Source organism: Desmodus rotundus, chromosome 4, assembly GCF_022682495.2.
Source record: "Desmodus rotundus isolate HL8 chromosome 4, HLdesRot8A.1, whole genome shotgun sequence".
Lineage (NCBI taxonomy): Eukaryota > Metazoa > Chordata > Mammalia > Chiroptera > Phyllostomidae > Desmodus > Desmodus rotundus.
The window spans coordinates 58,328,591-58,356,181 of record NC_071390.1 but is presented as its reverse complement, the minus strand read 5'-3'; the positions used below and the strand labels follow the sequence as shown (position 1 = coordinate 58,356,181).

Here is a 27,591-nt window from a genome sequence, read left to right as displayed (position 1 = left end):
TCATTTAGAAATGAAGAACAGATAAAGAGCTTCCAGACAAGAAACTACTAAAGGAGTTCATCATCACCAAACCATTATTATATGAAATGTTAAAGGGTCTTCTTTAAGAAGATCAAAAATATGAACAATAAAATGGCAGTAAACACATACCTATCAACAATTGAATTTAAAAAACAAAATAAACAAGAAGAACAGAATCAGGGATACAAAGTTCTTTTTGATGGTTGCCAGATTGGAGGGGGATCAGGGGGAAGAGTGAAAAAGGTGAAGGGATTAAGAAGTACAAACAGGTAGTTACAGAATAGTTATGGGGATATAAAGTACAGCATAGGGAATAGAGTAGCCAAAGAACATATATGCAGGACCCATGGACATGCACAATGATGTGTGGATTGCCTAAAGGAGTGGGGGATGAGTGCTGGGTGGAGGGAGACAAAGGGGAAAAATTTGAGACAACTATAATAGCATAAACAATAAAATGTAATTAAAAAATAGATCTCACTCTCGCTGGTGTGCCTCAATGGGTTGAGCAACGGTCTGTCAACTAAAAGATCACTGATTCAATTCCAGGTCAGGGAACACTGACTGGGTTGTAGCCCAGGTCCCCAGTTGGTACCATGCGAGAGGCATCCAGTTGATGTTTTTCTTGCACATCAGTGTTTCTCTCCCTCTCTTTCTGCCTCCCTCTCCAAGAAATAAATTTAAAAAAAAAAATTTTAAAGACCTCTTGGTTAGATGAAAGGTTTAACTTTTAGAATAGATGACTTGATGTTCTATTGACTATGGAGTTGACACTGTCCTCAGAGCCCAATGGGTGGATAGTGGTGTCCTCAGTTGAGGAAGACAGAAGAAGCAGGTTGGGTTATGGGTTGGGGAAGAGAAGAAAAATTCAATTTGGATCCAGTGACTGAGGTGTCCATAGGAGTGGACAGGGATACAGTCTAAAGCAGCTTTGCTGACACCCAGGCTCCCTGGGCAGCAGCCAGCCTCCGTCATCCATCCATTCATTACTGAGAGGGCAGCCAGTGCCTCCAGGACGCCTCCCACAATGGCTGCCCCTTACCTAGGGCACCTGGCAGATACCCTGGCCCCCAGGCTCCACTTTGCAGTAGGAGATTGCCTCCTCTGGATTCATTGCCAAGGTCCTATTTTAAAAAGTGAGTTCTGCCAGGTGGACAAGGAGTGGAAGGAAGTTTGGATAAGCAGAACAGATTCTGGGTGTGTCTGGTGGAAAACAATACATTGTTTAGAGCACACACTTCCACTTATCTGATTCTGCTTGAGACTTTCATTGCCTTTGAGCTCTTTCACAACTAAGCTGTAGAGTTCATGGAAAACACTTCATCTATTGGCACCCCTTTAGCACATCCTAATGAGGCTCAATTGACCTCTCCCCCCATCCCCCCCCAAAATGGCAGTCTCTTCCTTTACTCCATATAGGTTCATTGTGATTTTTCCTTTATACTGGTTGTTAATCTTACTAGCTCCCTCATTTAATTAATGAGTTAAATAAAAAATATATATATTCGGAAAATTATCTCTAACAGAGCACAGAAAGGACTACTGCCTCTCAGAGAAGGAAAGACTTGCCATGACCCCTGCACTCTCAGCCCCATCCACAGAACCCCAACAGGAAGGCGTTTGCAAGCCTCCAGGGCAGGGCGCTCAGTCCCTCCCATAGGCCACTCCACTTCTTTTCATATTGGACCACAGCTGTGCAGATTTTAAAAAGCAGAAAAGAAAATCAGATGTAAAACTAAAAGAAAACACATTCCCACCCTACCACCACTACAGATGAAAGACTGCTTGTGCCTAAAGAATCATCTACAAACACAGCACCAGCAACCCTGAGCTGTTTGCACTGGGAGGAGAGAGGACATGTGGGCTGGGCGTTGCCACCAAGGTGAGATCACTGGGCTCACACTGCCTTAGAACAGAACCTGGATGGAGACAGTTTACCTGGCTGACTTCCTGACCTTGGGGGACTTCCAGCATGTTTCTATACATAAAAGATTTTTTCCCTGGAATGTGGAGGGGGGCATGGGCCAGCCCCATGCAGGGCCCGTGCACTTGTCTCTCTCTTACACACATACACCCCCCACCCCCCATCCAAACATGATGTCCTGCCATTTTCAGAACATGTGCAATGCCTGCTTCCAGGCCTTTTTCTCTTTATCATCCCAAGCTACTCTAACCTAACCTCCTTTCTCCACAGACCACTCCCTCCTGGGCCTCTCAAAGGCAGGCTGTGGCCCCTCTGCTGGCTCCCTTGGACCAGTCTCTGCAGACAGCCCTGGGCCCCTTGGCAGATAAGGGCCACTTTGCTTTCTCTGGAGGCTCCAGGAGTAACTTCTCAGGTTGTGTTGGTTTCCTGCAGGATCCACACTCCAGGCGAGAAGCAACCCCCTCTCCTGCCTCCCCACCCTTATGACACAGAAAACAAACAGATCTTGAACTCCAAATGCCTGTGGAGGCTCCCCGTAGACCTTAAAGCCTTATTCCTTTAAAAAAAAAAAAAAAAAAAAAAAAGCAGAGAAGTGGGTCATTTATTTCAGTTTGAGCTGTGTCACATGTAACCCAGGTGGCTCAGCCTCAAGGTAAGTGGTAGATACTGATAAAACCTCTTCAATAATTACATTAGCAATAATGTCCGGGATGTATACTAAGTAATCTGGTCCTATGATATAATGCTTTACCCACCTCATCTCATTTAATACTTGAAACAACCCCATGTGGGAATATTATTATCCCCATTTTATGAAAAAGACTTGAAGAGGTTAAATGACTTGCCAAAGGCCACAGGGCTGGTGAGTAAGGTGACTGAGGAGTCAATACCAGCTTTCAAGTTTACCAGCTCTTCCATTTATATTCATCTCATACTCCTGAAACCCATGAAATAAAGACAATTATCTCCACTTTGCCAAGGGAGAAACTGAGGCACAGAGGTGTTTGGGGTGTTTTTGAACCCAGGCTCAAACTCAGGCTCTGCAGTCTTCCCACCCCAGCGCAGGCTCTAACCCAAAGGAATCTGCCTGGCACCAGAGGAAATGGAAGATCCCATCACAGTCCCATCCCTGTGCCCACCGGGGAGGCACCCTCACAGAGCTGTGACCACCCTAATCCCTCCCCACTTACTCCCAGGCTACCTGACATGGGACATGTGCCTGGCTCTCAGGGGAAGTGGCCATGCAGGCAGGCCGAGCCCACCGGAGAGAGTGCCCTTCTCTAGGAGCAGAAGCAGCCCAGCTGCCAGGGGCAGGCAGTGAGCTGTCTGGACCCCAAGCCCCATCACAGGGCACTAGGGCATTCGATGAGATGAGGCTTCTCCCGATGTGACAAAGGTCACATCTTGGAACTACAGCCGGGCTGGCAGGTGCCAGGCTTGTGTCTGCCTAGGCTCTGCAGCTCACTCCCTGTGCAATCTCGGGGACAGCACTGAACCTGGAGTCTGTGTCCTTACCTACGCATTAGAATGCAACCCTAAATCACTACCCCACGTGACCAGCCCTCTCCCAAGAAAAAGGCAGAAAGCTCTGGTTCCCCTACCCATCTGGCTCAGCCTCCCGAAGGAACCTGTGCTGAGAGATCTCATCCCCTCCCAAGCACCCCTGAGGCCCAGAACCAGCCCACAGATGCTCAGGGCACCCTAGCCACACACCAGCTATAGCCTAGCCCTGAGGACCCGCTCATTACAGTATCAACCCACCATCCTGGAGAACTCCTTTAAGAACAAGTTTTTCTTACAAACCCTCCTCAGAAGTAATCTCAATAATAAAACACCGTTGGGTTTTTACAAGCACTTGTAAGAGCAAAACCAACTAAAACATCCGTCCTCAGAAGTGTGACAGGTTGTTGGCAGCCTCCCCTTGTTCACCCCCTTCACCAGGGGCCTGTTTCCCTACCATGTGGTCATTCCCTGGATGGCTTCACCTTCAGGCTGTCTCCATCAGTGGGCCCCGAGGCTGACCCTGGAGGGTTTCCCCTCCCTCTTCCTGGGGTGATGAAGACACCATGGAAGGCAAAGCAGAAACAAGGAAACCAGATCCTGCTGGCGTTACTGAGCCACTCGGATCAAGCCAACCCTGAAACTCACCCCACCGCTGGACTTTCCAGTTTCAGGAGCCAAAAACCTCCCCTCATTGTTTAGGCCAGCTTGAACTAGGTTTCTGTTACCTGGGACTGTACACATACTCCCTGCACAGAGCGAGGTTCATTCACTTGTGGCAGTCCTGCAAAGGACAGTGTGACCATGGAAATGTGCCATGGATGGGGACGCACCAATGGAGAAATAGTTGAGACACATTAAGTAAAATGAATTGCAGAATATTTGTAAAATATGATTCTCCTCTGGGTGAAAGACATCTGAATGTGCATGGGTATTTTCTGGAAGGGAACCAAATGGTGGCTGCCTCTGGGGAACAGAAGACATACTTTACACTCTCCTATGCTTATATTGCTTTTACTTATAAATTTTTTAAAAAGAGAGACTAGTTTAAAAGTCTTTTGAAGCGATAAAATTACAGTCAAAGATGATAATTTATTTTGGTATTTATTAAACCATGCTTTTGAAGCCCCTGCTGAAAAATGAGATGCAGAGCATAGGAAGAAAGCAGAGTGAAGAAATAATCATCTCAGACCTTTGTCGGGAATACTTACTTCCTCCTCTAAGGCTGGGGTCTCTCAAATTGCTGACTTCACCAGAAGAGGATTTACTTAAAGATATCCTTCACTTTTTCTTCCTCCTAAAGTTCTACCACAGTCCCCAATCTACAGTGTCCACTTCAGGGTTTTCTGGGGCACCCTGGAGACCCCCAAAGCATTTTCAGAATGAACATACTTTTATTGCAGCCTTTGAAAAGGAAAAGACAGGTCGTGCTGATTTAATAAGGCCCTAAAAAGGCCCTAAAGGTATACAGGTCTCTGGATTTTTGGAGGTGCGCCCAAATGAATGAGAACAGTGCTACAAGAGGCCCAGTCTGCCCTGGAAGTCTGGGCAGCATCCACTTACATGACAGACACAAGAGAAGCACCCCTACCAAGCTCCATCCCTGGGGACAGGTTAATAGTATAGGGGCAGCTGACCTAAAAACAGTGTGGCCTATGGACAGACCTCCAGTGTGACCCTGGAGCTGAAAAGGTGAAGGTTACACAGCCATCCCATTCACCTGGTACAGCTGAGGGCACTGGACCACTGGGTGGCAGTGCCAAGCAGCTGATCCCTGGGCAGGCCCTTCCCAGGACAGTCTCCCAGGAAAGTCGTTGGGTGTTGGGGCTACTACAACAGACCCTCCCCTTTCTCTGACTCTCTGCAGTCCACACTGAGACTGCTGGACAAGAATACATCTGGTGGCCCCTGCTGCTGGGCCGGAGATCCTCTCTCCTCTGCTGGCCTCCAATCTAGACTCTCTGGGGAGCTCTCCCCTGGGGATCCCTAAGGTCACAATGGCAGCCACTGTACAGCAAGTTATCCCCTGGAGAAAAGGCTGTGTCTGAATTCTCACCACCCCGCACAGAAAGCCCTCTTGCTTTGCAGAGCAGGTAGCCAGATGCCCAGAGCCAGGGCCTCCAGTGCAGGGTGGGGCTGAGCTACTTGGAGGCAACATCATGCTCTTTCCCATAGGCCCCCAAAATAAAACTCAGCCCCCAAATCTAGGTATACAGGCAGGGACCAGCACTCTGGCTTTCTTTAAATGCTTGTTGCCTACCAGAGCCCAATTAACAGGACAATCTTCAGGAAATCTTCTCAGGCTTGCCCTTGCTATGGTTCTGCTCAGCAGGAGCCAATCAGAGCTTCAGAATTCAGAGCTGGCAGGCACCAAACTTCCCATTTTATTTGCAGGTACAGGATCTGGGGCAAGGCTTCCAAATCCTTGGCAGTAACTTACCTTTCTCCAACTCTCAGGTTTGGGGCACAAAAATGACTTCCTTGGAGCTGTTCTGGTGACTGAACAAGTTTATTTACCATTAGGGACTCTGAGCTCTGTCTGTGTTCCAGAAAGGTTCTTTATCCATTGATTTTTATTGTAATTCATGTAGGGAAACTGCGCACAGGTTTCTCCTGCACCTGCGCAAATGGTTTTCCTGCCAACGCCCCACCCCCACCCTGTGGGCAGTGGCAGCCAAGGAGACTAGGTCCTACCCTGGCCTCCATCCCAGTCTGAGAGTACAGAGGTGGGTGGGATTCAGGGAAGGCTGGGTGGGGAGTGGAGACAGAGCCCATGTGTGTTAGAGACCCCCATGTATGTATGCACCACTAACCCTAGGCTTCTTTTTTACTCTCATCCAATTACTCAGAGTCAGATGCGATGGCTAAAAATGGCCCAAAAGTTGTATAAACTAATTGGAAAACAAACACAACTCTAGACCTTCCCTGTGAACTAGGCCGTGACCTGTGAAAAGACTTGCAAGGGGTCCATCCACCCGGTCTACCTGGAAAAAGGGAAGCAGAGCAGTCCAGGAGCTGTTGGCGCCTACACACTGGCAGGGAGGGTCTGGAGCCATCAACTTCCTCCTGGGTAGGCTGGGTCAGAGGTACCTGGTGATGGGGGCACTAACCCCCGCCACAGATAGGCCAGCAGGTCCAGTTCCAACTCAGTGTCCCCAAGCTATTTTGCCTGGGGCTGGACAGAAATGACCTAAAATAACTTTCTTCTAGGCCTACAGAGTAAAAGTTCTTCTGCCTGTGCTTTTAGCTGGGCAGTGCTAGGCCACAAGCCAGCTTGTTCCAGTTGTAACCTCCACACAAAGGACAATTGAAAGTGGCTCACAGAATCTAAAATAAATCACTTGATAAAATGTATCTCAGATGTGCCAACTATGGATGGCCGTTACCCGCTGACCTCCCATCATGTCTCACCATACCCTACCCCACTGTTTACCACTGAGTTTACCACTGAGATGCTTAATATCACCTTGATGTGAAGCCAAAACAAAAACCACCAGAACAACAGCATTATTATAAAGATATATTCCATAAAAGAGTTTGGCAGTCAAAGAAAAGCATCACACTTCCTAAAAACACAAACATTCTTCTTCACCTAGTCTGCAGAAAAAATTGTAAAAAAAAAAAGAAAAAATATAACAATATTATCAACACTCACCAGTATACACCACACTAGCATGTACACATCAGCAAGTCATTGAAGGTAGCACTCATCCCTGAACAATAAGGACAGAACGTGTACAAGATCCAGAAAAGCTTTAGAAAGTAGCCCAGCCCAAGATGCACAGATGCTCAGTGATCCCTGGGGGGGGCTCAGTACACCAGACAGACTTCATTTCTAAGAATAAGCCCAGAATAGCCCTGACAGGAAGAAGGGTGGACATGGTGACCACAGATATCCCAGTCGGGGAGGAGGGAGTCACCTCAAAAGTTAGCAAAAAGACATCCTGAGCTTCTCCACAGCTGCAGGCCTGGGTCTGAGGCTTGGCACAGGGGACTGGCCACAGAGCTTCTCTCTCTAGGGACAGGCAATGCCAGGCTGGCCAGCCGGCCCTTAGCATGTGACCTCGAGAGGAGCCCTGGCCGAAGGGTTCAGGCTGGCTGTCTCTGGCTGGGCTCCTCGGCATTGCAGTGGAGGAAGAGTCAGTATTCAAGTTCCAGGTGACAGTTTCAGTAGCACCAAGACCAGAAGACAGTGCGGCCAAGCTGGAGAGGGCAGTGTGTGCACTGGGGGTGCACAAAGTGAGGGTGCATATGTGGACCTGGGTTGTTAGGGATGGGAAGGAGAAGTTGATGGGGTTGGTCCTGGAGACACTCCCAGGAACTATAAGGGATGATTTCAGTCCCAGACACAATGTAAGGCTGCCTAGAAGAGAATACCAGAGGAAATGAAGAGATGGTGTGAGAACATTCTTACCCCTATAAATAAATTATTTACACACTATAAGAAAAGGAGAGCCCACTCTCAGAGAAGAACCATGCCCATGGTCCCCCTTGTGCCTTCAGGGCGTAATGCTATGGAGATTGGGGGCAGTTCTCGGCTAGGCCAGAGGGCAACAGGCCAGGCACCCTGCGCCCCAGTCCACGCACTGGCTCAGGCTCATTCCACTTGGACGTGGCTGAGGATCCTGCAAACACCAGACTCATGCAGATACTTCAGAGCACCCCTCAACCTCCGAGGTCCACTTGCTTCCCTCCTCTCCTCAATTACAGGCAGCACCTCTAGGCTGCTGGGAGAAGTCTTGTCCATGCCTGCTGGTCCCTTACCCATGTCCTATTCACAAAAGGAATGGCTGTCCCCAGGCCAACCCCAATGCCAAGAGTGGGGAGGAGGCCAGGGCACCCTGCAGACACACTTGGGCTCCGGGGGACTGAGTCAAACCTTCCCTGCAGCCACAGGAGCCAGTTGTCCCTCAGTTACCACCCCCACCTAAAGACATTCTGTCTCTGGGTAGACCCCAACAGGGATCTTGGTCACAAGTTCCTTCAGTTAAGAAGAGGCCTCTCGGTCTTCAGCACCAGCAAGCAGGATCAAAGAGGTCACATCACGCTGATACTGAAGACAGGGTGTTGGCTCTGGCGAGGGGGCGTCCGCTTCTCTCCCTCTGGATGTAGAGTTGACGACAGTGGAGGGCTCTGGCCTCCACAGCGTGGCTCAGCTCTGCTCGCTCACCTCGGCTCTTTAGAAGTGATGGCCAGCCTTCACTGCCTCGATGTCTGAGATCAGGGTCTTTGCCAGAAAGATGCCAAATATCTGAAAACAGGCCAGCAGAGGCAGTGGCGGTCAGTGTTGGAACACAAAGGAAGGGGCAGGCTCAGAGGGGAAGGCCATGCGGGGTGCCCTGCAACCCACTCCCACCACACAGAGATTGAGGACACTGTAAGAGTAACCACGGAGCATGTGGCAACACAAGACCAGCCCACCATAAAAAGTAAATCCTGGGGCCTATCATGCTTACCCCTACAGCCCTGAAGGGGCAAAGAGCAGACACCACAGAAGCAAACGGACACTGCCCAGCCTCCAGCACCACTAGGCATGTCACATCACGGGCTGAGACACACCTCATGCCCAGAGTTAAACTAAAGATAACAGGATCACTCTGACTGGTTCTGATTCCCAAAATAATAAATCCTGAATGTTTCCTGTAAACCTAGACTCCATAATAAAACCAAGGTTGTCCCTGCTTCTGACTGTACTGGTACCTGAGACTACATCCTGACCTTAGCAACCAATTATCATGTAGGAAGACTAATTTTTTTCTACCAGGAACAGACTAATGTGAACTTGGTCACCTTAGGAATTTTGCTTTCTCCCCGCCTTTAAATTTTTGTGGTTTGTTATTTGATGAGTCAGTCCTTCTGAGGTCTCATTCCTTTGCCCACTTTGCAAACAAATTTTTTTCTTTCCTTTTCTAGATGCTTGGATCTCCTAGCCTTCCTTTGAGATCACTCAACACATTTGTTGAGTGAAGGAGGAAGGAGTACGTGGCTGGCTGGCTGGCAGCGCCAGGTCCACCTCAGTCACCCTATTCAAGGCCAGGTCAGAGCCAGACATTTTCTAAATGGTGTGTTTGCCATGCAGCAGCAGCAACACCCGTCCCAGATACTGCTGGGGGCTGCCAGCTTCTCCCCACAAGCCCTGGGCATGCTGGGAAAACTCCAGGCTTCTCTGACTCACTGAGTTCTTGACTTTCTCCAGCCAGGTCCTCTCCTAATGGACACTTGCCAGCCTACTCACCCCAAGACTCACTGCCTGCTTGGCCACAGCTGCCTTCCCACATGTGAAATCTGAGTCAAATGAACAGGTGCAGCCCACAAGGGGAAAGGAAGCCACAGGGGCAGTGGGAACAGACCTGCAGCAGTGAGATGGCAATGAAGATGCCAGCCACGATGTAAATATTCCGTGGGAGCCAGCCCTCCAGCGCCTGGATGCAGCCTTTTGTGAAGATGAACTCATCCCACTTGCTCTTCAGCTGCAGGGAAACACGACAGTAGCCTGAGCCACAACCTACACACGTCCCCACCCTGCAGCAGGCTTTGTCAGGGAGCACAGGGGCAGGTCCCAAGGACAGACAGAACTCTTTAGGAGGAACATGGACTTGTCTCAGTCTCTGCCTCTACCCTGGGCAGTCTGCATCAGTAACCTGCCTAAACAAGCCTATGACCTTTAACCCGTTTCTGTTTGGGCCGCCACAGATTTAAAGATCAGCTTGAGCAACCACACCTCTACAGCCCACATCTGGAGAAAGGGGAGAGGCCTTGAATGCCTGGAGAAGGAAGCTATCTATGTCTTTAGAGAGAGAAACTGGGAGAAGGGGGTTCAGTGTCTTCCAAGTCAGAGGATTTGGCTGGAGGAAGAAGGGATAGTGGCTTCTCCGAGTGTGTCCCTCAGTCCAAGTAAGCTTGGTTCCAGAGGCCAGAGCCAGCAGGGATAGTCACAAGCCCTGGATTCCATAATAAAGCCAGGGTTATCCCTGATTCTGACTGTGCTGGTCCCAGCTGCTAGCAGAGGCTGGGTAAACACATGGGGATCTCATCCAACCATACACAACCCACCCTCACCCACCTTATACACAGCAGTCCTGCCTCCTCCGCCTCCACTGTGGCAGCAGTATTGGAACATTAATGTACTTCAGGGGTGTTAACAGCTGAATTGTGTCCCCCTAAAACTCACATATTAAACTCCTGACTCCAAACACCTCAGAATGAGACTGTATTTGGAAATAAGGTGTTCAAAGAGGTGAACAGATTAAACTGAAGTCACTGGGGTGCGTCCTAATCCAATATGACTGGTGTCTTGCTAAGAAGAGCCTCAGGAGAAACCAAACCTGCAGACACCTTGATCTTGGACTTCTAGCCTCCAAGATACTGAGAAAATAAATTTCTGCTGTTTAAGGCACATAATCTGTGGAACCTTTATTATGGCAGCCCTAGCACCCAACATAAGTGGCAATCCAATTCATAACTGGAAAAGCTGCTATTGAGATAGGCTGACCTCTGTGGAACGGAGGTCAATGCAGAAGGACTTGAGGTTTCCCAAACCAGAGGTGCACATCCCTAGTGCCCATGGCCAACAGGAGTATCTATAGATCCCTTTCCTTCAGAACAGTCATTTATATCACCAAAGGCCACCAGTGCAAGGATGGGGTGGGGACTCACTTCACATCCATGTGCACACTCCTTGTGACCTGAAGAAAGCCCTAGAAGACTGACCCAGTCCTGCCCTGAGACCTATCTTCCTCCCTGCTGTCACCACTGCCTCCATATGGCAGCTGGACCAAATCATAAGCTCCTGCAGCTTCATCCTGGACCCCTAAACAGTAGACATCTAGCAATCTCTTAAAAATGTAGTCTTTGTTTCCCAAAACTATCATCTGATCTCTTTCCACTAATGTAGCAACTGCAAGGATCTGTGACTGTAACTCACAGGGCTGGAAACTACACCCATCACTGCTCCCGAGTCCTGCCGCCAGCTCAGGCAGAGGACATGCTGCTGGTCACCTCACTCCCAGCATGCAGGTGGCACCTTTGAGCTTCATCTCCACTAGTTCTCCCACTCCAATTTGCACAAGTGCTAAATCAGGAAGCTAGGCCACAAGGAACAACCCAGAAGATCTCAGTTATGTGCACTGGGGCTCTCACCTGAGTCCTGACATCATATCCACATTGTGTGTTCACAACTTTTTGCTGAAAGAAAAGCAGAAAAAATTAGTCATTTTTGTTCCCTTGAGAAACTGGTGGTAGAAGGCTCTGAAAAAGTCACAACCAAATGCCAGCAAACACCTGTCCAAATTCCATTATAGCTCATGTCCTTCAATTATGCTGCCGATTAACCTTTCATGCTAGGAAGGGTGGGCAAACTTTCTGTGCGAAGGACTAGATAGTAAGTATTTCTGACTCGTCTGTGGAGCAGCTGGCAGCAGCCAGTGCCAACATAAAAATGAATGGGCATGGGTATATTTCAATACAATTTGCATTATGGGCACTGAAATTTGAATTTCACATAATTTTCACATGTCAAAAGATATTATCCTTTACTTTCAACCATTTATAAATGTCTAAAACCATTCTTGGCTCGAAGATCACACAGAAACAGGCAGCAGCAGTCCAGCTCTGCTCCCAGGTCATCGCTGGCCAATCCCCGTGCTGGGAGGTAAGTGACCCTGGCTCAGTATTCCCGCCACAGTGCAGACCTCAGACACCAGCTGTGCAAGTGCAGCACACCCGAGCCTCTCCTGAGCTGGGGACTCACCCACACAACAGAGACGAGGCCCTGGCTGGTCAGAGCCCCGTGGCCCAGCACCAGGACTGTGTAATAACTGCACCAAGTTCTATAAAGGGCTCAGTCCTGCCCAGGCTCAGTTCAGGCAGACATTCAGTGCTCTTTCACAGGTTCTGAAACCTAAGGACCTGGGCTGTGGACTGGGAACAAAAACAGGTGAAGAAGAAAGAACAGAATTCTCTACCAACCCCAGGTGGTATGTGCCGCCACTGACCCTGAGAGCTTCTAAGAACTGAGCGTTTTCTCTAGAGAAAGGAGAATGAAAAGGGCAGACCAGGGCTGGATACACTGAGAGCCCTCCAGGGAGGGATATGCAGGTTTTCTCCCACTTCACCCAGAGCATGAGAGCCAAGGTGGGCCATGCAGATATTTTCCTGGAATTTATCCGTGGAGGATTTCAGAGCAGGAGGATCCCTGGGCAGTGCATGGACAGTGAGCAGGGCACTCATTCCGTCTATAGAAGAGAAATGTCCAGAGCACTCAGAATCAGGAACTGCTCCACTCCAGGGCAGCCAGGTGCTCCCTGCCAGGCTCAGGCCAACTCACCGCGGGGTCTGGCACGCAGCAGGAGAAGGGCACCCCACACTTCTCTCGGCTGTAGCTGGCACCACTGCAGTTGAAGTAGACATTGAGGTCCCAGTCTTCAGGGCCGTACGCCCCACAGCACTGGTTCTACAATCACAAAGCCCAGAGCCATCAGGGTTCCTGAGCCAGGGCTGTGGCTGCCCAGCACAGGGGGTCAGCCTTAGGGACACAGGGTTCAGTGTGCCTCTCTACCACACAGAGAACTGAAGGCCCACCCCACTGACCTCACCACATGCACAGAGATGCTGAGCGACGTGCCAGACAAAGGAAAGTGCAGCCATGATGCCTCCTGGGTCCAACACGCAGGGCTGGCTCCATGGTGCCCTTGGCACTGGGCACAGCAGCTCAGCTCCAGTCCTTCCTCAGCCCGAAGCCATCCCTTCCTTCCCACCCCCAGCCCACAGCAGGCAACTCACTATCCCCTGAAGCGCCTATGCACCACTGATGTGGTCCTCCGCTATCCCTAAGAGAACACCTGGTAGGCAGTGTTTTCCTCCCCGGCAAATTTCCAAGGTGGTCCCACCTACCTTTTTTTGCTTATTTACAAAAACAGCAGCTGAATGTCTACTCCCAACTGGGGTGAATGGGACACAGTCAAAGCTCTGCCCTCCCCATCCTACCTCCCCCACTATGTGGTGTAGCTGCAAAGAGAAGCCCCGTTTGTCTAAAATAGTGTAAAACCAAACACACCAAAAGCAGCACTGTGATGTTAATGGCACCCCAATCTAAGAGCAGATTTCATTTTTGTACTTGTCCTTACAGCTGACATGGTTATGGCTGTAATCACAACAAATACACAACCAGGATTTCTGGGGTTTTTTACTTCTGAGGTAAAAATCCCATCTTCCCCACCCTCACCTCATTAGGAGGTTCCATAATTTACTGAAGACCTCTGGGGAATTCTGTTTTTAAAAGGAAAGGAAGGTATTAGAGAAAACTAGTGTCTTTCAGGCCAATGGGGGAGGAGCCACCAGGCACGCTCCACATCAGCGAATCCAAGATGAAATGAAAATGAAGTGAGAACAGCAGCATTGAACAGAAAAGGCACGGTGAGGGACATCAGAAAATGTCTGGGACTTGGTTACCTTCACAAATTAACATAGGTCACAGTTAACAAAATAGGAAGGATCTCTGGTCTCATAAATGGGGTTTTGCTATATCTCATGATACATGAAATAAGGGTAAACAAGTCTTGGTTAATAATAAGAGCAGATCATAGTTATTTTTAATGCTTTCTAATTTATTCTCAAAACTCAAGTGTTCCATATAAAAGTTCCTGAGGAAGTTAGGTTTCCTGGTAGAACACAGATCAAACGAGAGCCCTGCACAAGCCCACATGGGGGGAGTGGGTTCCTCCCAGGTGCCGGAGGGGGGGGGGGCGGGGGGGGCCAGCTACAGTCCAAGTCTCCAGGTGCAGCCGCATGCAGGGGGCACAGAGGCCAGCTGGAGAAGAGGCCTGGCCTGGGACTGCTTAGACAAACCCCCAAAGACATGTTCCAGGGAGGCTACATTCCTCTCTATCTGAGGCAGTTTCCTCCAGGCAGTTCTGCCCTCTTAAACAGGAAGGGGAAAAGGTCCTGGGGAGGAAGGAGACAGGAATAGCCTCAGACAGTGAGTCACATGCCTTGGGTGGAGAAGCACTGCTCCCCAGTACTCACAGCCACAGTGCCCAGGGGACTGTGGCCACCCATGTGGCCAGGGCTAAAGAGGTCTGGGCCCCAAAGAGGGAGGAGAGGACTGGGCTCCTGAGGGAGGGTGGCCACAGGGACAGCTGGACTTGCCTGCCCAATCCAAATGGGGGGAGGGCACATGAAGAGCAATCCTGAACCACTGGGCAGTCATGAGTAGGCAAAGCTAACTGAGCAAATGCGGAGGTGGCCCCTCCAGGGACTCCATGCCCCATGTTCCCGTTAGCCTGGCTCCCAAGCAGCACAAACAGACTCAAACCAGGAAAGCACGCACAGAAGCAGAGTGCCACCATAGGTAGTACTTACAGCTTTCTGAAGGGAGTCGATGAGGTTCTGCAGGTCAATGTCATCACGGTAGGCTCTGATGTTGCTCTCAAAGAACTCCCGGAACCGGTCCCTCACCCAGTCCTGGAATAAGAAGGCCAGTACTGCCACCGCCAGCTCCAGGAAGAAGATGAGTACGATGGTGCCGCAAAACTGGGGATGAGGATGAGAGTGGGGTCACACCTGCAGGCTTCCAGCCAGACCCATACCCTCTCTGCCAGAGACCCATATCACTAGCTGGGCGATTCTGGGCAATTCCACCTCATCTGTAAAATGAAGAGACTCATCCCTACCCACACCACTGCACTGTTACATGAGTGAAAGTGTGAGAAAGTTCCAAGCCAATGTGCCAAACACTTCCTAGGAAGGAAACTGAGGCTCACTCAGGCACATAGCTGCTGAGGCTGCATAACTCACACAGGACGCATGAATTACCTGGCAGGGCTCTGCACAACTCTGGAGGTGTCACTGTTATCAATGCCCACTCAGTGTGGGGGTACATGACAGTCAACTGCACAAAGCGGTCCCCGGAAGCACAACTGTTCTTGCCCACAGCAGTGGTGGCATTCCGCAAGGACCCACATCCCTCCCTTCCATCGAGGCAGACTTCCCCCTGCCATTTTCTCTGGCCAGACAGCAGCCTAAGACAGGGTATACATGTATATATGTATGTATGCACACACATACATGCCTTCTGAATGGAATCTCCATTCACATAGAAGTAAGATACAAAACAAAACACTTTTAAGAAAAAATAATTAGGGGAAGAAACACGTGTTTTGCTTTTCAAGTTAAGCCCAGGAAAGAGGAAGCTTGATCTATTAAATTCAACAAATAATATGTTGCAAAACATAATTATATGTTTTTCCTCTCAGGTGCTATTTAATTTTAACTGAATGCATTTCAAAATGAATGTGTATCTAAATATAAAACTAAACTCTGGGTGAGTCCCAGTTCTGCCAGCAAGTTAAGGATTCTGCACTGCACTTCCAACATACCCTGCAGCAAGGAAATGATTTCCTAATGTTACCAACAACATCTTCTGATCTTAGCCAGGAAGGGCAAAGGTGAGCAGCAGACAAACAATTCCTTTAGAACTTGGGAGGGTAGATAAAAGGCAAGAGAGGGGGGAAGGGAGTTGGCCTGTGAGTAGTTGACTCCTCTCCCTGGGAGCTGTAAACTAGAAGAGCCAACTTCTCTTTCTCTGGTGATGAGGAGCTAGCTCAGCTGAGCATTTCCTGAAATCTTACCATCCGCTGAGGCAGCAGGGGTACAAAGGGCTGCCTCCTCACCCCCCACTCTTGGGGCTCAAGGAGGCTTGCAAGAGCTGCTCCCAGCACATCCAGATAAAGTAGGAGCCTGCCCAGCAGAGCCCACCCCCTACCTGTCCCCTCCCCTATCCCTGGGGCCACTCACAAACTTGAGCAGGCAGATGTTTTCCCGCAGGGCCCCCACGCAGCCAGCAAACCCCAGTGTGAACATCACCACGCCCACCATCAGCACCAGCACCACAGGGTCAATTCCATGCAGTCGGGTCACTTTGGTGAGGTCAGAGAGCACCCCCTGCAAGAAGCAGAGTCAGCAGGGAAGGATCAGCCTCAGAAGGAGTCAAGGGTGCCCTGGGGGGACTAGGCTGTATACAGAACTAAACCAAGAACAGGGACCTGCCTTGCAAGGCTCAAGCCCCCTTAGAGGCCTCTGCCCAACAGATCCTTGCCCACCTCGGCCCCCAAGGCCTCACATGCAGCATTCCTGGTCTCCACCTAGGCTGTGAGTTCCTCCCAGACAAATCTGCCCCCCAAGCACTTTGTTTGTAGCCTGCAGGGTGCCTATGCCAGGCCTTGAGTGGAAGGGAGCCATGAGAGGCCCTGTGACCTGTGCTCAGGCACCCTGTGCAAAATGCACTCACTAAGGGCACACAAAGGCAGCACTGTCCATAAAACTTTCTGTGACAATGGTGGCATTCTATATCTGCATTGTCCAAAAGGGTAGCCACTGGTCATATGCACTATTGAGTACTTGAAGTGTGGCTAGTGGAACTGAAGAAATGAATTTTAATTTTTATTACATTTTAATTAATTTAAATATAAATAGTCACATGTAGCTAGTGGCAACCAAAATGGACAGGGCAATTCTCCAGGATTCAGAGAAGGGAAGAGAAAGCACCAGACCAGGTAGCCCAGCCTGGACTAGGCAGCTGCGGGTTGAGCTGCTGTTGTTCTGGAGATGGCCACATGGTGGCGTTATGAGTCGTAACTTACACCTGCTTCCAGGTCACTAGGACAAAGACACTGCACCTCAGCTCCCTGCCCTTTAGGGGTTCACAGGCCACCTTAAAGGTGCCCAAACCCAAAGGCAGGCCTTATCCATTTCCTAAGGCCATGACAAGAAAGCCCAGATATCTAAGCACTCCTGGTCTCCTTCTTCCAGAGGCAAAGTGAAGCCCCACTGAAGAAAGAGAGACCTGGGCCTGAGGCTCAAGAGGAAACTTTAGTTCCTAGTGGTTCCTGCCTAGTCTGCTGGCCTTTCTTCCTTCTCTCCACTCCCCCTCCCTCCTTCCCTGTAGTGAGGACCCTGTTCAGCCCTAACCACCTCCCCAGCACCCACCTACCCACAGAGCAAAAGGTGGCACCACAGCTCCACCCTGCACACATCCTGTCTAATACCCTCCCCGGAGCTCCAACCACCCTTTGTCCTTCCAGTAGTAAGAGCCTGGGCTCCCCTCCTCACCTGTCCTCCACGGGCTGAGCAAGGAGATGCATAGATGCACAGAGACCTACCCCTGTCCCACAGGGGCATATAACAGAGCCCGCTCCCTGGTTTAGGGGTTCTTTCGGTGGACAAGGACAGGAGCTTTGGGAGTAAACACAGGGACCTACCTACTTGCTCCCAGAGGCACAAACAGAGTCAGAAGGTGGCCCCAGGCCTGCCCTGGACTTGGCTGCAGACAAACCCCAGGGCAATTTGGAGGTTTCAGGAACAAAAAACGGCTCTCCACACTCACAGAGCTCAAAAACCCAGCCAGCCCAGCCCTGGTGCCAGCAGCGACCCTAGCATGTGAAAGAAGTTTTCATGGTAAGTTCAGTAACAGTTTCCAAGAGCTGGCTCTGTGAAGATTAATGACTACAAATCATTACCTTACACAGGAAATGCTTGTGAGGGAGGAGGGACAATTAAAGCTGAACCAACCTGGTTCTGGCTGTCTGATGTTCAGGGTCCTAGTGATAGCTACACCTACCTTTTCGCTCCATGCCCATAGTCCGGCTCCAAGGAAGGCAACTCCAGCCAACTGCGGGGCGGGGCGGGGTGGAGGGGGGAGGGTAGACAGAGACAGTTAGGTTGGAAACCAGCACCATGAATGTGCTTCTTAGAAGAGGATCCACACTGCTAGTAGGGGAATGTCATTGGCTCATGTCCACGCTGGGTCGATCAGAGGCCAGATGGCCCCCTGACCCCTACAGATGAAAGGGACAGCAAGTTTCTTTGGATAACCCACACCTACCTTCCCTGAACATATGGACAAACTCCTTCAACCCCCACAGCTCCATGCAGAGGCAAAGAACCTCCAAATACACTGTCCTGGATAGCCCACACAGTTAGAGACAGCAGACTATGCCCTGTTTCTTCCCCATTCTGCAAACACCCCACTCCTTTCAATGCACTGTCTGGTGTATAAGAAGACATCACCCCTCATGACGGCTACCCCAGGTGCCTTCCCAGGCTCCCTGGGCAGCTGAGGCTCTGCACAGAGCAAGGCACTGCTGTCAAGAGAACAGAGCCCAGCACCACATCCGCCGCCCACCTCAGACCCCTAGTCTGGAGCACAGACATTCGCTGCAGAGGCCATTTGTTGGATAAGCTCAGGATATGCTGGTTCATTAATGCTCACCCCAGAAAAGTAGCAGTCCCCAGCCCTGACTTCCCACCTGCAGCAACCCACTGGGGCTAGGCTGCTTCACGTGCACCACCCTCCCTCACTCCCCAGTACACCACACAGATACCTGAACAGGGAGAACTTTTCCATATAAAACAAAACACCTCATGGTCTGTATATTATGCAGCCTCCTGTTTTTCTGGTTAACTACTTTATACCATGCTGGCATTTAGCTACCATTTATCAGTACCTCATGCTAAATAATAGAACTAGGTGTCTCCGTGGCTCTCAACTTTCCTAAGTGCATTCTCAAGCTTCAGGACATTCCTGCACTTGATTCACTGCTAGCCACAGGTGGCTAGAGTGGGAAGGAAAGACCCCTTAAAGAAAGCCCTGGGAGTCCTTAACGTCTTTGGCAACACAGACCAATTTCAGAAAATGTACGTGCCCGATATTTTACAGGGAATTTCAAAGGGTTCACAGACTTCTTACTGCTGGTCCTACACAGCCTGTGGACCCCAAGTGAAGAAGCCCTGACTGGATCCGATCCCTCAAGGGGAACACAGGCCAAAAGGACTAAGATCAAAATGCCAAGCAGTGTGGAGAAGGCCCCAGATCTTAAGTCTCTGTTTAATTCATTCATTCACTCATTCATCCAACAAATGCTGACTGACTACATCCTAAGGTCAGGCATGGTCTCAGGCACTGGAGCCAGTACCGAGCCCACATGGTCCTTTCCATCACACCACACCGACAGCCTGCGGGTGAGTCCTCCAGTGATTAACTAGCTGATGAGGTCCTTGTTTTCTTGGTGGGGTACATGACCACTGTCTCTCCCCGGTGTCTCACACTGCATGGTAAGCAAGCCTGAAGGTGACCAGTCACTGCATCCTGTAGGCCTCTCTCCCCACCATTCTCCAAGTCCCTCATGACTTACTTTCTCTTGCCAAGGCTGGAGGTCAAGTCTTCTTTCTCAATTTATCTCATCTCATCCGACATGGAAGATTATTCCCTTCTCCACAGACCACTCAGCTTTGGGGCCACAAAGTAAACATTCACAGTCATCTTCCACCTTCCTTGTCACTGCTTCTCAATCCCTTCTGTTGGCCGTCTTCCTCTTCAGAGTTCTCTAAATGCTGGCAAACCTCACTGCTCAATCCTGGACCCCCACACTCCCCTGAGCTCCCTGGATGATCTTGCAATTCACATGGCTTTAAATTCTATCTACACTGTACACTGCTGACTCACAAAGCCAAATCTCCAGCCACAGCTGCTCCCAAACAAATTCTCTAACATCTACTTGACTTGTCCACCTGAGAGATCTAAGGGCATTTCAATTCTTAACACACCACCAAACAGAGCCTTGGTCTCCATTTGGAGGGACCCCCAACCAGCTCCCTCCAACTCATACCTTATTAAATTATGGCACCACCATCCATCTACTCACTCATTTAAGAGAAAAAACCCAAACCTCATCCTTGACACCTCCAAATTTACCCTACCAGGGCACTCTGTTGGTTCTACCTCCAAAATACATAGTGTATTTGGACAGTTTTCTTCCTAGCTCTCTGTTCCCACCAGTCCATGCTCTATCCCTTCAGACACTTCCTCATGGTCTCCTCACAGGTCCCTGAGCAACTAGAATGATTCTTTAAAAACACAGAACACATAACTCTGCTCCTCCAAACCCTCCAATGACTTCCTTTTACACTTAGAATAAAATTCAAACTCCTTGCCATAGCCCACAAGGGCCCACAGCCAGCCTTGGCCCATACCTCCAACATCTGCTCCTACCCAGAGACATCAGGCTATGTCCTGTTCTTCCCCATTCCACAAACACCCCATTCCTTTCAATGCACTACCCGTCTCCTCACCTTGATCCTACTCCCAGGCCACCCTGGCCCTGCTACTAGCTCTTAAATCCACAAAATTCATCCTGTCTTCAAGACTTGACACTATTTCCTTAGCCTAGAATGTTCTTCCTCCATATCCGTCCTGGCTTCCTCCCTCGCTTCATTCCAACGTTCTTCAGAGATGCCTCCCTTTACTGTCCTAGAAGGACCACGCCCCACCCATCAACCCTGACAGCCTTCCCTGCTGAATTCTCCTCATCACACTCATCCAAGACCACGTGAGCTGTCTATTGTGTCTCTCCCGCGTAAGCCCTCTGAGGCCAGAGATACTTTCTGTTTTGTTCAAGATTGTATCCCAAGAACTTGAAGGAGGACTTGGCCCTTATAGGTATGCAGTAGGCATGAGTGAGTCACCAGAGCTCCCAGACCAGAGCAGTCCTTGCTTATGATCCTTCCTGCTCCTCTCCCAGGCACATTCCAAGATCTCAATCCAAATGCATTCAAAGCAAGAGAGGGCCAGGCAGAAGCCCAGGCTAGCCCAGGTCCAAAGCCAAGCCCTACATAAGGACATTAGGATCAGAGTAGGATAGGGCCTAGAGGCTGTCCATCCCTATCACCCATCCAGTGTCCCCCAACAAGTGTTCCAGCTCACCTAACTACATTCCCTGACAGCCCACCCACCACCTGGCACCACATGGGATGGCGAGAAAAGCCTACCCCACAAAACCCCTCACTGTATCCACTTGAGCAATCAGCTCCCCATCACTAAGCAAGCGCAGTTCTCCTCTCACAAGGACCACTCTCACAGAAGAAGGGCTCGTGTTGTTTTCCATTCTGTTTTAAAGAACTAAAGTTAACTCGCACCAGAAAAGACAGGAACTAGGGGGTCACATGTCAAATCATGGGTTTAATGAATACTAGCCAAGGGAAGAAACTTTGGTGACCATACTTGTTTTACAGACAAGTTGACTAAAGAAGAACCAGACAGGGAAGTGACCTGTCTGTGAGCTCACACAACAACCCTATAAATGAGCCAGGACCCTTGCCAGCTTCGCCAAGCTCCCAGGGAGACTCTCAAACACACGGTCCATGGGGCTGTCCTCACTAGCTGCCAACCATTTGGGAGTGACAGTTCAGCTGGGTGCCTTCCAGCTTCAGAGTAACCTTCCTTGTCTCTCTTCTATCACCTGATTAGACTCCTTCCCATAGAATGAGGTCCAACTCCCACCAAGCCCAAAGGGAGACCAGTCTTGGACCATCAGGCACGTACACTGCAGTGGTCACCACGGGAAGCAGCACCACCTTCCCTGGTTGCCAGGTGCTGGGTTAAACACTTAATGCAACCAAAGAAGCCCTTCCATGCCCATAACACTGGTACATGTACCTCCATTTTTCAAATAGGAAAACTCAGATTTGGTTATTTGCCCAAAGTCACATGGTTAGCTAGTGGCCATGAGTTAAGACCAAACCTGAGCATCTCTAACCCTCCTAACATCCATTATCTGACCATCCACAGGGCAGCCAGCCAGGCCAGGAAAAAGGGCCAATCACAGGGGCCCAGATGTGTGGGAGTTTCACAGAAGGGGCTTCTGAGCTGTACAAAGCCAAGGGCCCCCATTGTCCATCAGGTGGTGAAAATCACTGTGTCCCAACCAGGGCAGGTGGCCAAAGGAGTAGGGCCTCTCTTGGGGGAGAAGGGGTTGCCACTGTGAAGATTCAATACTGACCTTTCCACCTTAAGCAAAGGACCCTATGAAAGATGTCTTCTGGCACACTCTGGGTTGGCCCAGCCCTGCCCTGACATAAAAGCCACACAGAATCCACTCACCATGTGAACAAGCCTGTGGTATTTCACCCAAGGAGGTTCAAGTCACAACGGAAGTGTAGACATCTGGCCAGGCCCAGTTGGACTGGAGGAGGGTTCCAAAACCAACCATGGCAAAAGCAGCCTCTTATCTCCTACAATTTAGTGGCCTAGGTCCCTTGCAAAATGTCACGTACTTGGGCAATCCATGTGGGCCCAGAGGTCTTTACTCAACTGCTTGAGCAAAGCAGCAGCAGCAATGCAACACTTCAGGCTCTGCCCTGCTGGCCTGTAGTTCTTGCAAAGTCGCCTGGCTGGCTGACGGCAGGCTAAAATTCACAAAGCTTCTTCACCTGGGCCTCCTATGGGAGCCTCAGAGAAAACCAGATGAAAAACCAAGAAAGAGTAAGCCTTTGAAACTCACGGCCGGCCAGGGCAGTGCCGAGCGAAGGAACAGCACAGGTCATCGGTCCTGGCTCCAATCTCCACTCTGCAACTTCATAGACACAGGACCTCATGCAATTCACAGGACCTCGTGCAATTCTGGGTACTTCTCTAAGCCTGTTTTCCTCTACAAAACAGGGTGACCCACCCTGGGTCACAGAAAAGTTATAGGATTGAAAGAGGTATCAGATGTCATGTACTTACCCTGGGGCACAGAGGCATTCTGAGCAGGCCTTTCCTTCCTGTGAAGGAGGCATGGATGGGCCTTCAAGATGCCATCAGCATTTGCTGAACTGAAAACACTGTATGCACTGCCTGCCCCACCACCCCTGCCAAAGAAAACTCTCAGCACTAATCTTTGTCCTAAGACAAGGTCCTTCCGTCCAGAGGCATCTTGTTTTATTGGGTCTCTGGACCCAATAAAGAGTAAATTGGAGTTTAAGGAAACAGAGCCTTCTTCAAGTGAGACAGGAAAGAATGATAGAAAGAAAACAGGGCAGGAGTGGAAGAAGCTAGCACAAGGTCGCACCTCTGTTCCTAAATCACCCTGTTGCCTTGAGCCAGCCAGCCCTCTCCTGGACCTCAGTTAGCCAATCTGCCAAATCAAGCAGAGACTGGTGATCTACAAAGACTATGCACTTCCTGCTATCTCAACTTTGCCATCATAAATCATACCAGGTGGAAACCCCATGCTCTTGGCACTCTCCAGAATCCTGACTCCAGGCCTAGGGAGTTCGGAGAACACCAGAGATGCTTGTGGCCACTTAGAAAGTCAACAATTCAGCCCTGGCTGGTGTGGCTCAGTGGAATGAGTGCCAGCCTGTGAACCAGGGGGTTGTTGGTTCAATTCTCAGTCTGGGTCACATGCCTGGGCTGTGGGCCAGGTCCCCAGCAGGGGATGTATGAGAGGCAACCACACATTGATGTTTCTCTCCCTTCCTAAAATAAATAAAATCTTTTTTTAAAAAAAGCCAACAATTCAAATACTGGCCAGAAAGGATGCCAGAGAGCACAGACCCTAATCCCAACTTAGCCCTGAGAACCAAGTGGGCCAAGGAGAAGGACCAGGGTTAGAAGGCCTACCCCTCAAGATTGTGGCCACTCTGAACCCTATACAGAACAGGGAATGTTCCTTTCAAACTGGTCCCACATTAAAAGAGTCTAAACCAAGCCACTTCTCAGTGGGAATCTGGAAGGTCCGAGAGCCGGAAGGGACAGTGGAGCCCAACTTCCTCATTACAGAGGGAAACAGAGCCCAGGGCAGGATGGTGCCTTGCACAGGGTCACACAGCTATCACACAGCAGCTTTTCCTCCTGCCGGAAGGGTGGTTCTGAGAATAAGAAGCACGTGTGCCCTTCTCAGCACAGCCAGTGAACCCAGGCCAGGGGCCCCAGCAGGGAGGGGTGAGGTCCACTCAGAGTGTTCTGGGGCAGCTTCTACAGATGTGTCTGTGTACCCTGATAACAGAGAGCCCCCTGCCACCAAGCCCCACCCAGGAATCTGACTGCGTCAAAGCCTTTGAAAGGAAGGAAGGAAGGCAGTTATCCAAGGGAGTTTACAAGCAGCAACCCAAGCAACTGAAAGAAGGAACCCCCAACCCAGCCTCACCCCCACCCCAGTCTCTGCCATCACTGGCACAGTTCAGTGACTAACAGTGGGCAGAAAACCAAGAGAGTAAGTCAGGGGTCCACATTTCTGTAAGGCAGATGGCAAATATGTTCAGCTTTGCATACTGTTTCAACTACTCAACTCTGCTGTTACAGCAGGGGAGCAGACATAGATGACACATAAACGAACAAGCAGGGCTGTGTTCCACTGAAGTTGTATGTGCAAAAACAGGCAGAGGGCCAGGCCTGTCCTGCAAGCCAAGTTCTGCACTCCGCTATCACACTAAAACCATCTGGACCTAGAGACGAAAGACAGGATTTCCTTCAGTTTGGCCACATGAGCCCCAGGAATATAGAGAATAATTCAGGTCTACAATCCTGGTATGTTTTTACATTACTTCAACAGGTCTTAAGAGCCTAAAACTGTAAATAACCCAAAGTACACATTCCCACAGCAGAACGTTACACAACAATGAGAATGAATCATCTATAACTACATACAAAAGCATGAATGAATCTCATACACAATATTTAACAAAAGATGTCAGACTCAAAGAACATAATACTGTCAAGGAAGTGTTATGGCCTGAATTGAATGTTTGTGGTGTCCTTTCCACCCTTCATTTTGAGGTGGGGCTTTGGGGAGATGATTAGGGTTAGAGGAGTCGTGAGGGTGGGACCTCCATGATTAGTGTCGTTAGGAGAAGAGAAACCAGAGCACTCTCTCTCTGCATGTGAGGACACAGAAAGAAGACAGCTATCTGCAAGCCAGGAAAAGAGCACGCACAAGAACCTGACCATGCTAGTACCCTGACCTTGAACTTCCAGCCTCCAGAAATGTGAGAAAATAAATTTCTGTGAAGTCAACCACCCTGTGGTACTTTGTTACGTCAGCCCAAGCTGAACAAGACAGTAAGAATACTTTGGTAGAAAAGCTATCTAGCATCTAGCTGAAGTTACCAGTTAGGCAAAAAAGAGGGAAACTGTGACCTATAATAAGAAAAAAATTAATCACTAGGAAAAGACAGAAATGATAAAGAAAATGGAATTAGCAAAGATTTTAAAAGCAGGTATTGTAAACAGGCTCAGGAATTTAAAGGAAAAAATTAACATAATGAGAGAAGAAACAGAAAACAGAGAAAAGATCCAAATGAAACTATTAGAAATAGAATAAAGAAAAACTCTTGAAGTAAGCCAGAGGGAAGAAGAAAGGACACATTACATAGAGTATGCATATACAAGATGATATTTTAACCAAATGAAATGAAAGCATATCAAAATATATGGGATGTAGCCCTGGCCAGGGTGGCTCAGTTGGTTGGAACATCAACAATCCCCCATCAGGGCACATACCTAGGTTACAGGTTCAATCCCTGGTCAGAGCGTGTACAGGAGGCAACCATCGATGTTTCTCTCTCACAGTGATGTTTCTTTCTTTCTTTCTCTCTCTCTCTCTCCCTCTCTCTCTCTCTCTCTCTCCCCCCCCTCTCTCTCTCCTCTCTCTCTCTCTCTCTCCCCCCACTCCCTCCCTCCCCCCCCATCTCTCTCCTCCCCACCAAAATCAATAAACATATCCTTGGGTGAGGATTAAAAAAATGTGTGGGGTGCAAAAAACATATAGTGTGAAATATTTACACTAGGTAAAAAATTTTAAATCAGTAATCTAATCTTCTACATTAGATGCTAGAAAAACAGCAAAATAATCCCAAAGTAAGTAGAGGAAGGAGATAATAAAAAGAAGGAAATAATACAAATCAATAAAATCAATAAAAAATAATTTTTAAATTTTTTAAAAGAAATCAACAAAATTAAACAATAAAAACAAAAAGAAATCACCTAAAAAAGTCAGATTCACAAATCACACCTAATTTATGGTGACAGGAGGCAGGTCAACAGCTGCTCACAGAAGGGATGGGGAGAATGACTGCGGAGGGGCACAGGGACGTTTCTGAGGTGGTGGAAATGTTTTCTGTCAATGGTGATCACATAGGTATACAGCTGTCAGCTCCCTCAACTATATACTGGAAGTGGCTAAATGTAATTCTGTCTCATTTATACCTCAGTAGTGGTGATATTTTAAAAAAGCATTTTGGAGGGGAAAGAAAGGCACAAACAAGATGGGAATGAGACACCCCCACGCAGAAGATAAACCATTCCAGCAGCCGGGCCATGCTGGCTATGCAACAGCAAAGGATGCAGAGTTATGCACACACACCGGTCAGATAGACTTGGTACTACCCTATTAGCAAATAATGATCACAAGCGCCAGGGTGGAAAAGCAGTGCCCAGGAACAGCCCTTCCTCAGAAATCCCTACTGGGGCTCTTCACCTCGGGCATGCCTGACCAGGGATGATCAGGAGCTTAGGCCCTGCAGGGGTCAGCTTCACAGGCAACTCCCAGTTGTAGTGGAGTCTCTGATTAAGCAATCCTTGACCTCTGCCTTGGCAAGCTGAAATGTGGAAAATTACACACATACCCATCTGTAATGAGGTGATCTACTTCTTAAGAATTGGGACAGCCCTTCTGGAGAACAATTTGGACTATGTAAACATGCCAGGCTAGTCAAAACACTGTACACACCTTCTGACCCATCAATCTCCCTCCTGGGAATTGATCTCAGCAAATAATCTCCCTTTTCCACGGGGAAGAATCTATACCAAAAAAAAAAAAAAAGGAAACAACCTAAATGCCCAATATGGGAATTTCCAAAAATACAATCAGGAAACCTCTGTAGCAACCTGGAATGTTCCACACTAGGTGATGCGGATGGATATGAAAATGCAGACCTCAGGACTTCTGTACCGTCACAGAAGAATGGAGCATGGCAGAAAGAATGTAGTCAAGTTGGGATGCCTTGTGTAGAATTTCCATGTAATTGCAAACGTTTTTAAAGTAAAACTTGAAGAGAAAATGGTACCACTACTTCTCAGCAGTGAAAATGAAACGACACATCATGAAAAAACACTAGCCTTTTCCTTTTTGACTGCATCAATTACCCAGGGATGGAAGAGGAGAAAGCATCTGCACTCAGACCTGGGATCAGGCCTTGAGGTCTAATACTACATGGACAGAGTCCAGTTCACATATGGGCAACTGTCTACCAGCCGATCACACGAGGTAGTGACTTTCCTCCCAATCAAAGGAGGAGCACAATAAAGGCCAGAGGAAGAGAGTAAGACTCTCTAC

At 49.2% G+C, this 27,591-nt stretch overlaps 1 protein-coding gene across 2 annotated transcripts in view; it reads right to left on the bottom strand.

Annotated features, from left to right (window-relative positions):
• Positions 1-3,821: 3,821 nt before the first annotated feature.
• Positions 3,822-27,591, bottom strand: part of TSPAN14 (tetraspanin 14) — a 55,923-nt gene continuing 32,153 nt past the window's right edge. For both annotated transcript variants that reach the window (XM_053922082.2, XM_024561164.4), the window contains exons 3-9: positions 18,060-18,110; positions 16,238-16,384; positions 14,804-14,974; positions 12,771-12,896; positions 11,585-11,629; positions 9,796-9,915; positions 3,822-8,696 (exon numbers count right to left, since the gene is read on the bottom strand). In XM_053922082.2, the coding sequence (XP_053778057.1) occupies positions 8,625-8,696; positions 9,796-9,915; positions 11,585-11,629; positions 12,771-12,896; positions 14,804-14,974; positions 16,238-16,384; positions 18,060-18,110 (732 nt within the window). In that variant the 3' untranslated portion in view covers positions 3,822-8,624. The remainder of the gene's footprint in view (positions 8,697-9,795; positions 9,916-11,584; positions 11,630-12,770; positions 12,897-14,803; positions 14,975-16,237; positions 16,385-18,059; positions 18,111-27,591) is intronic.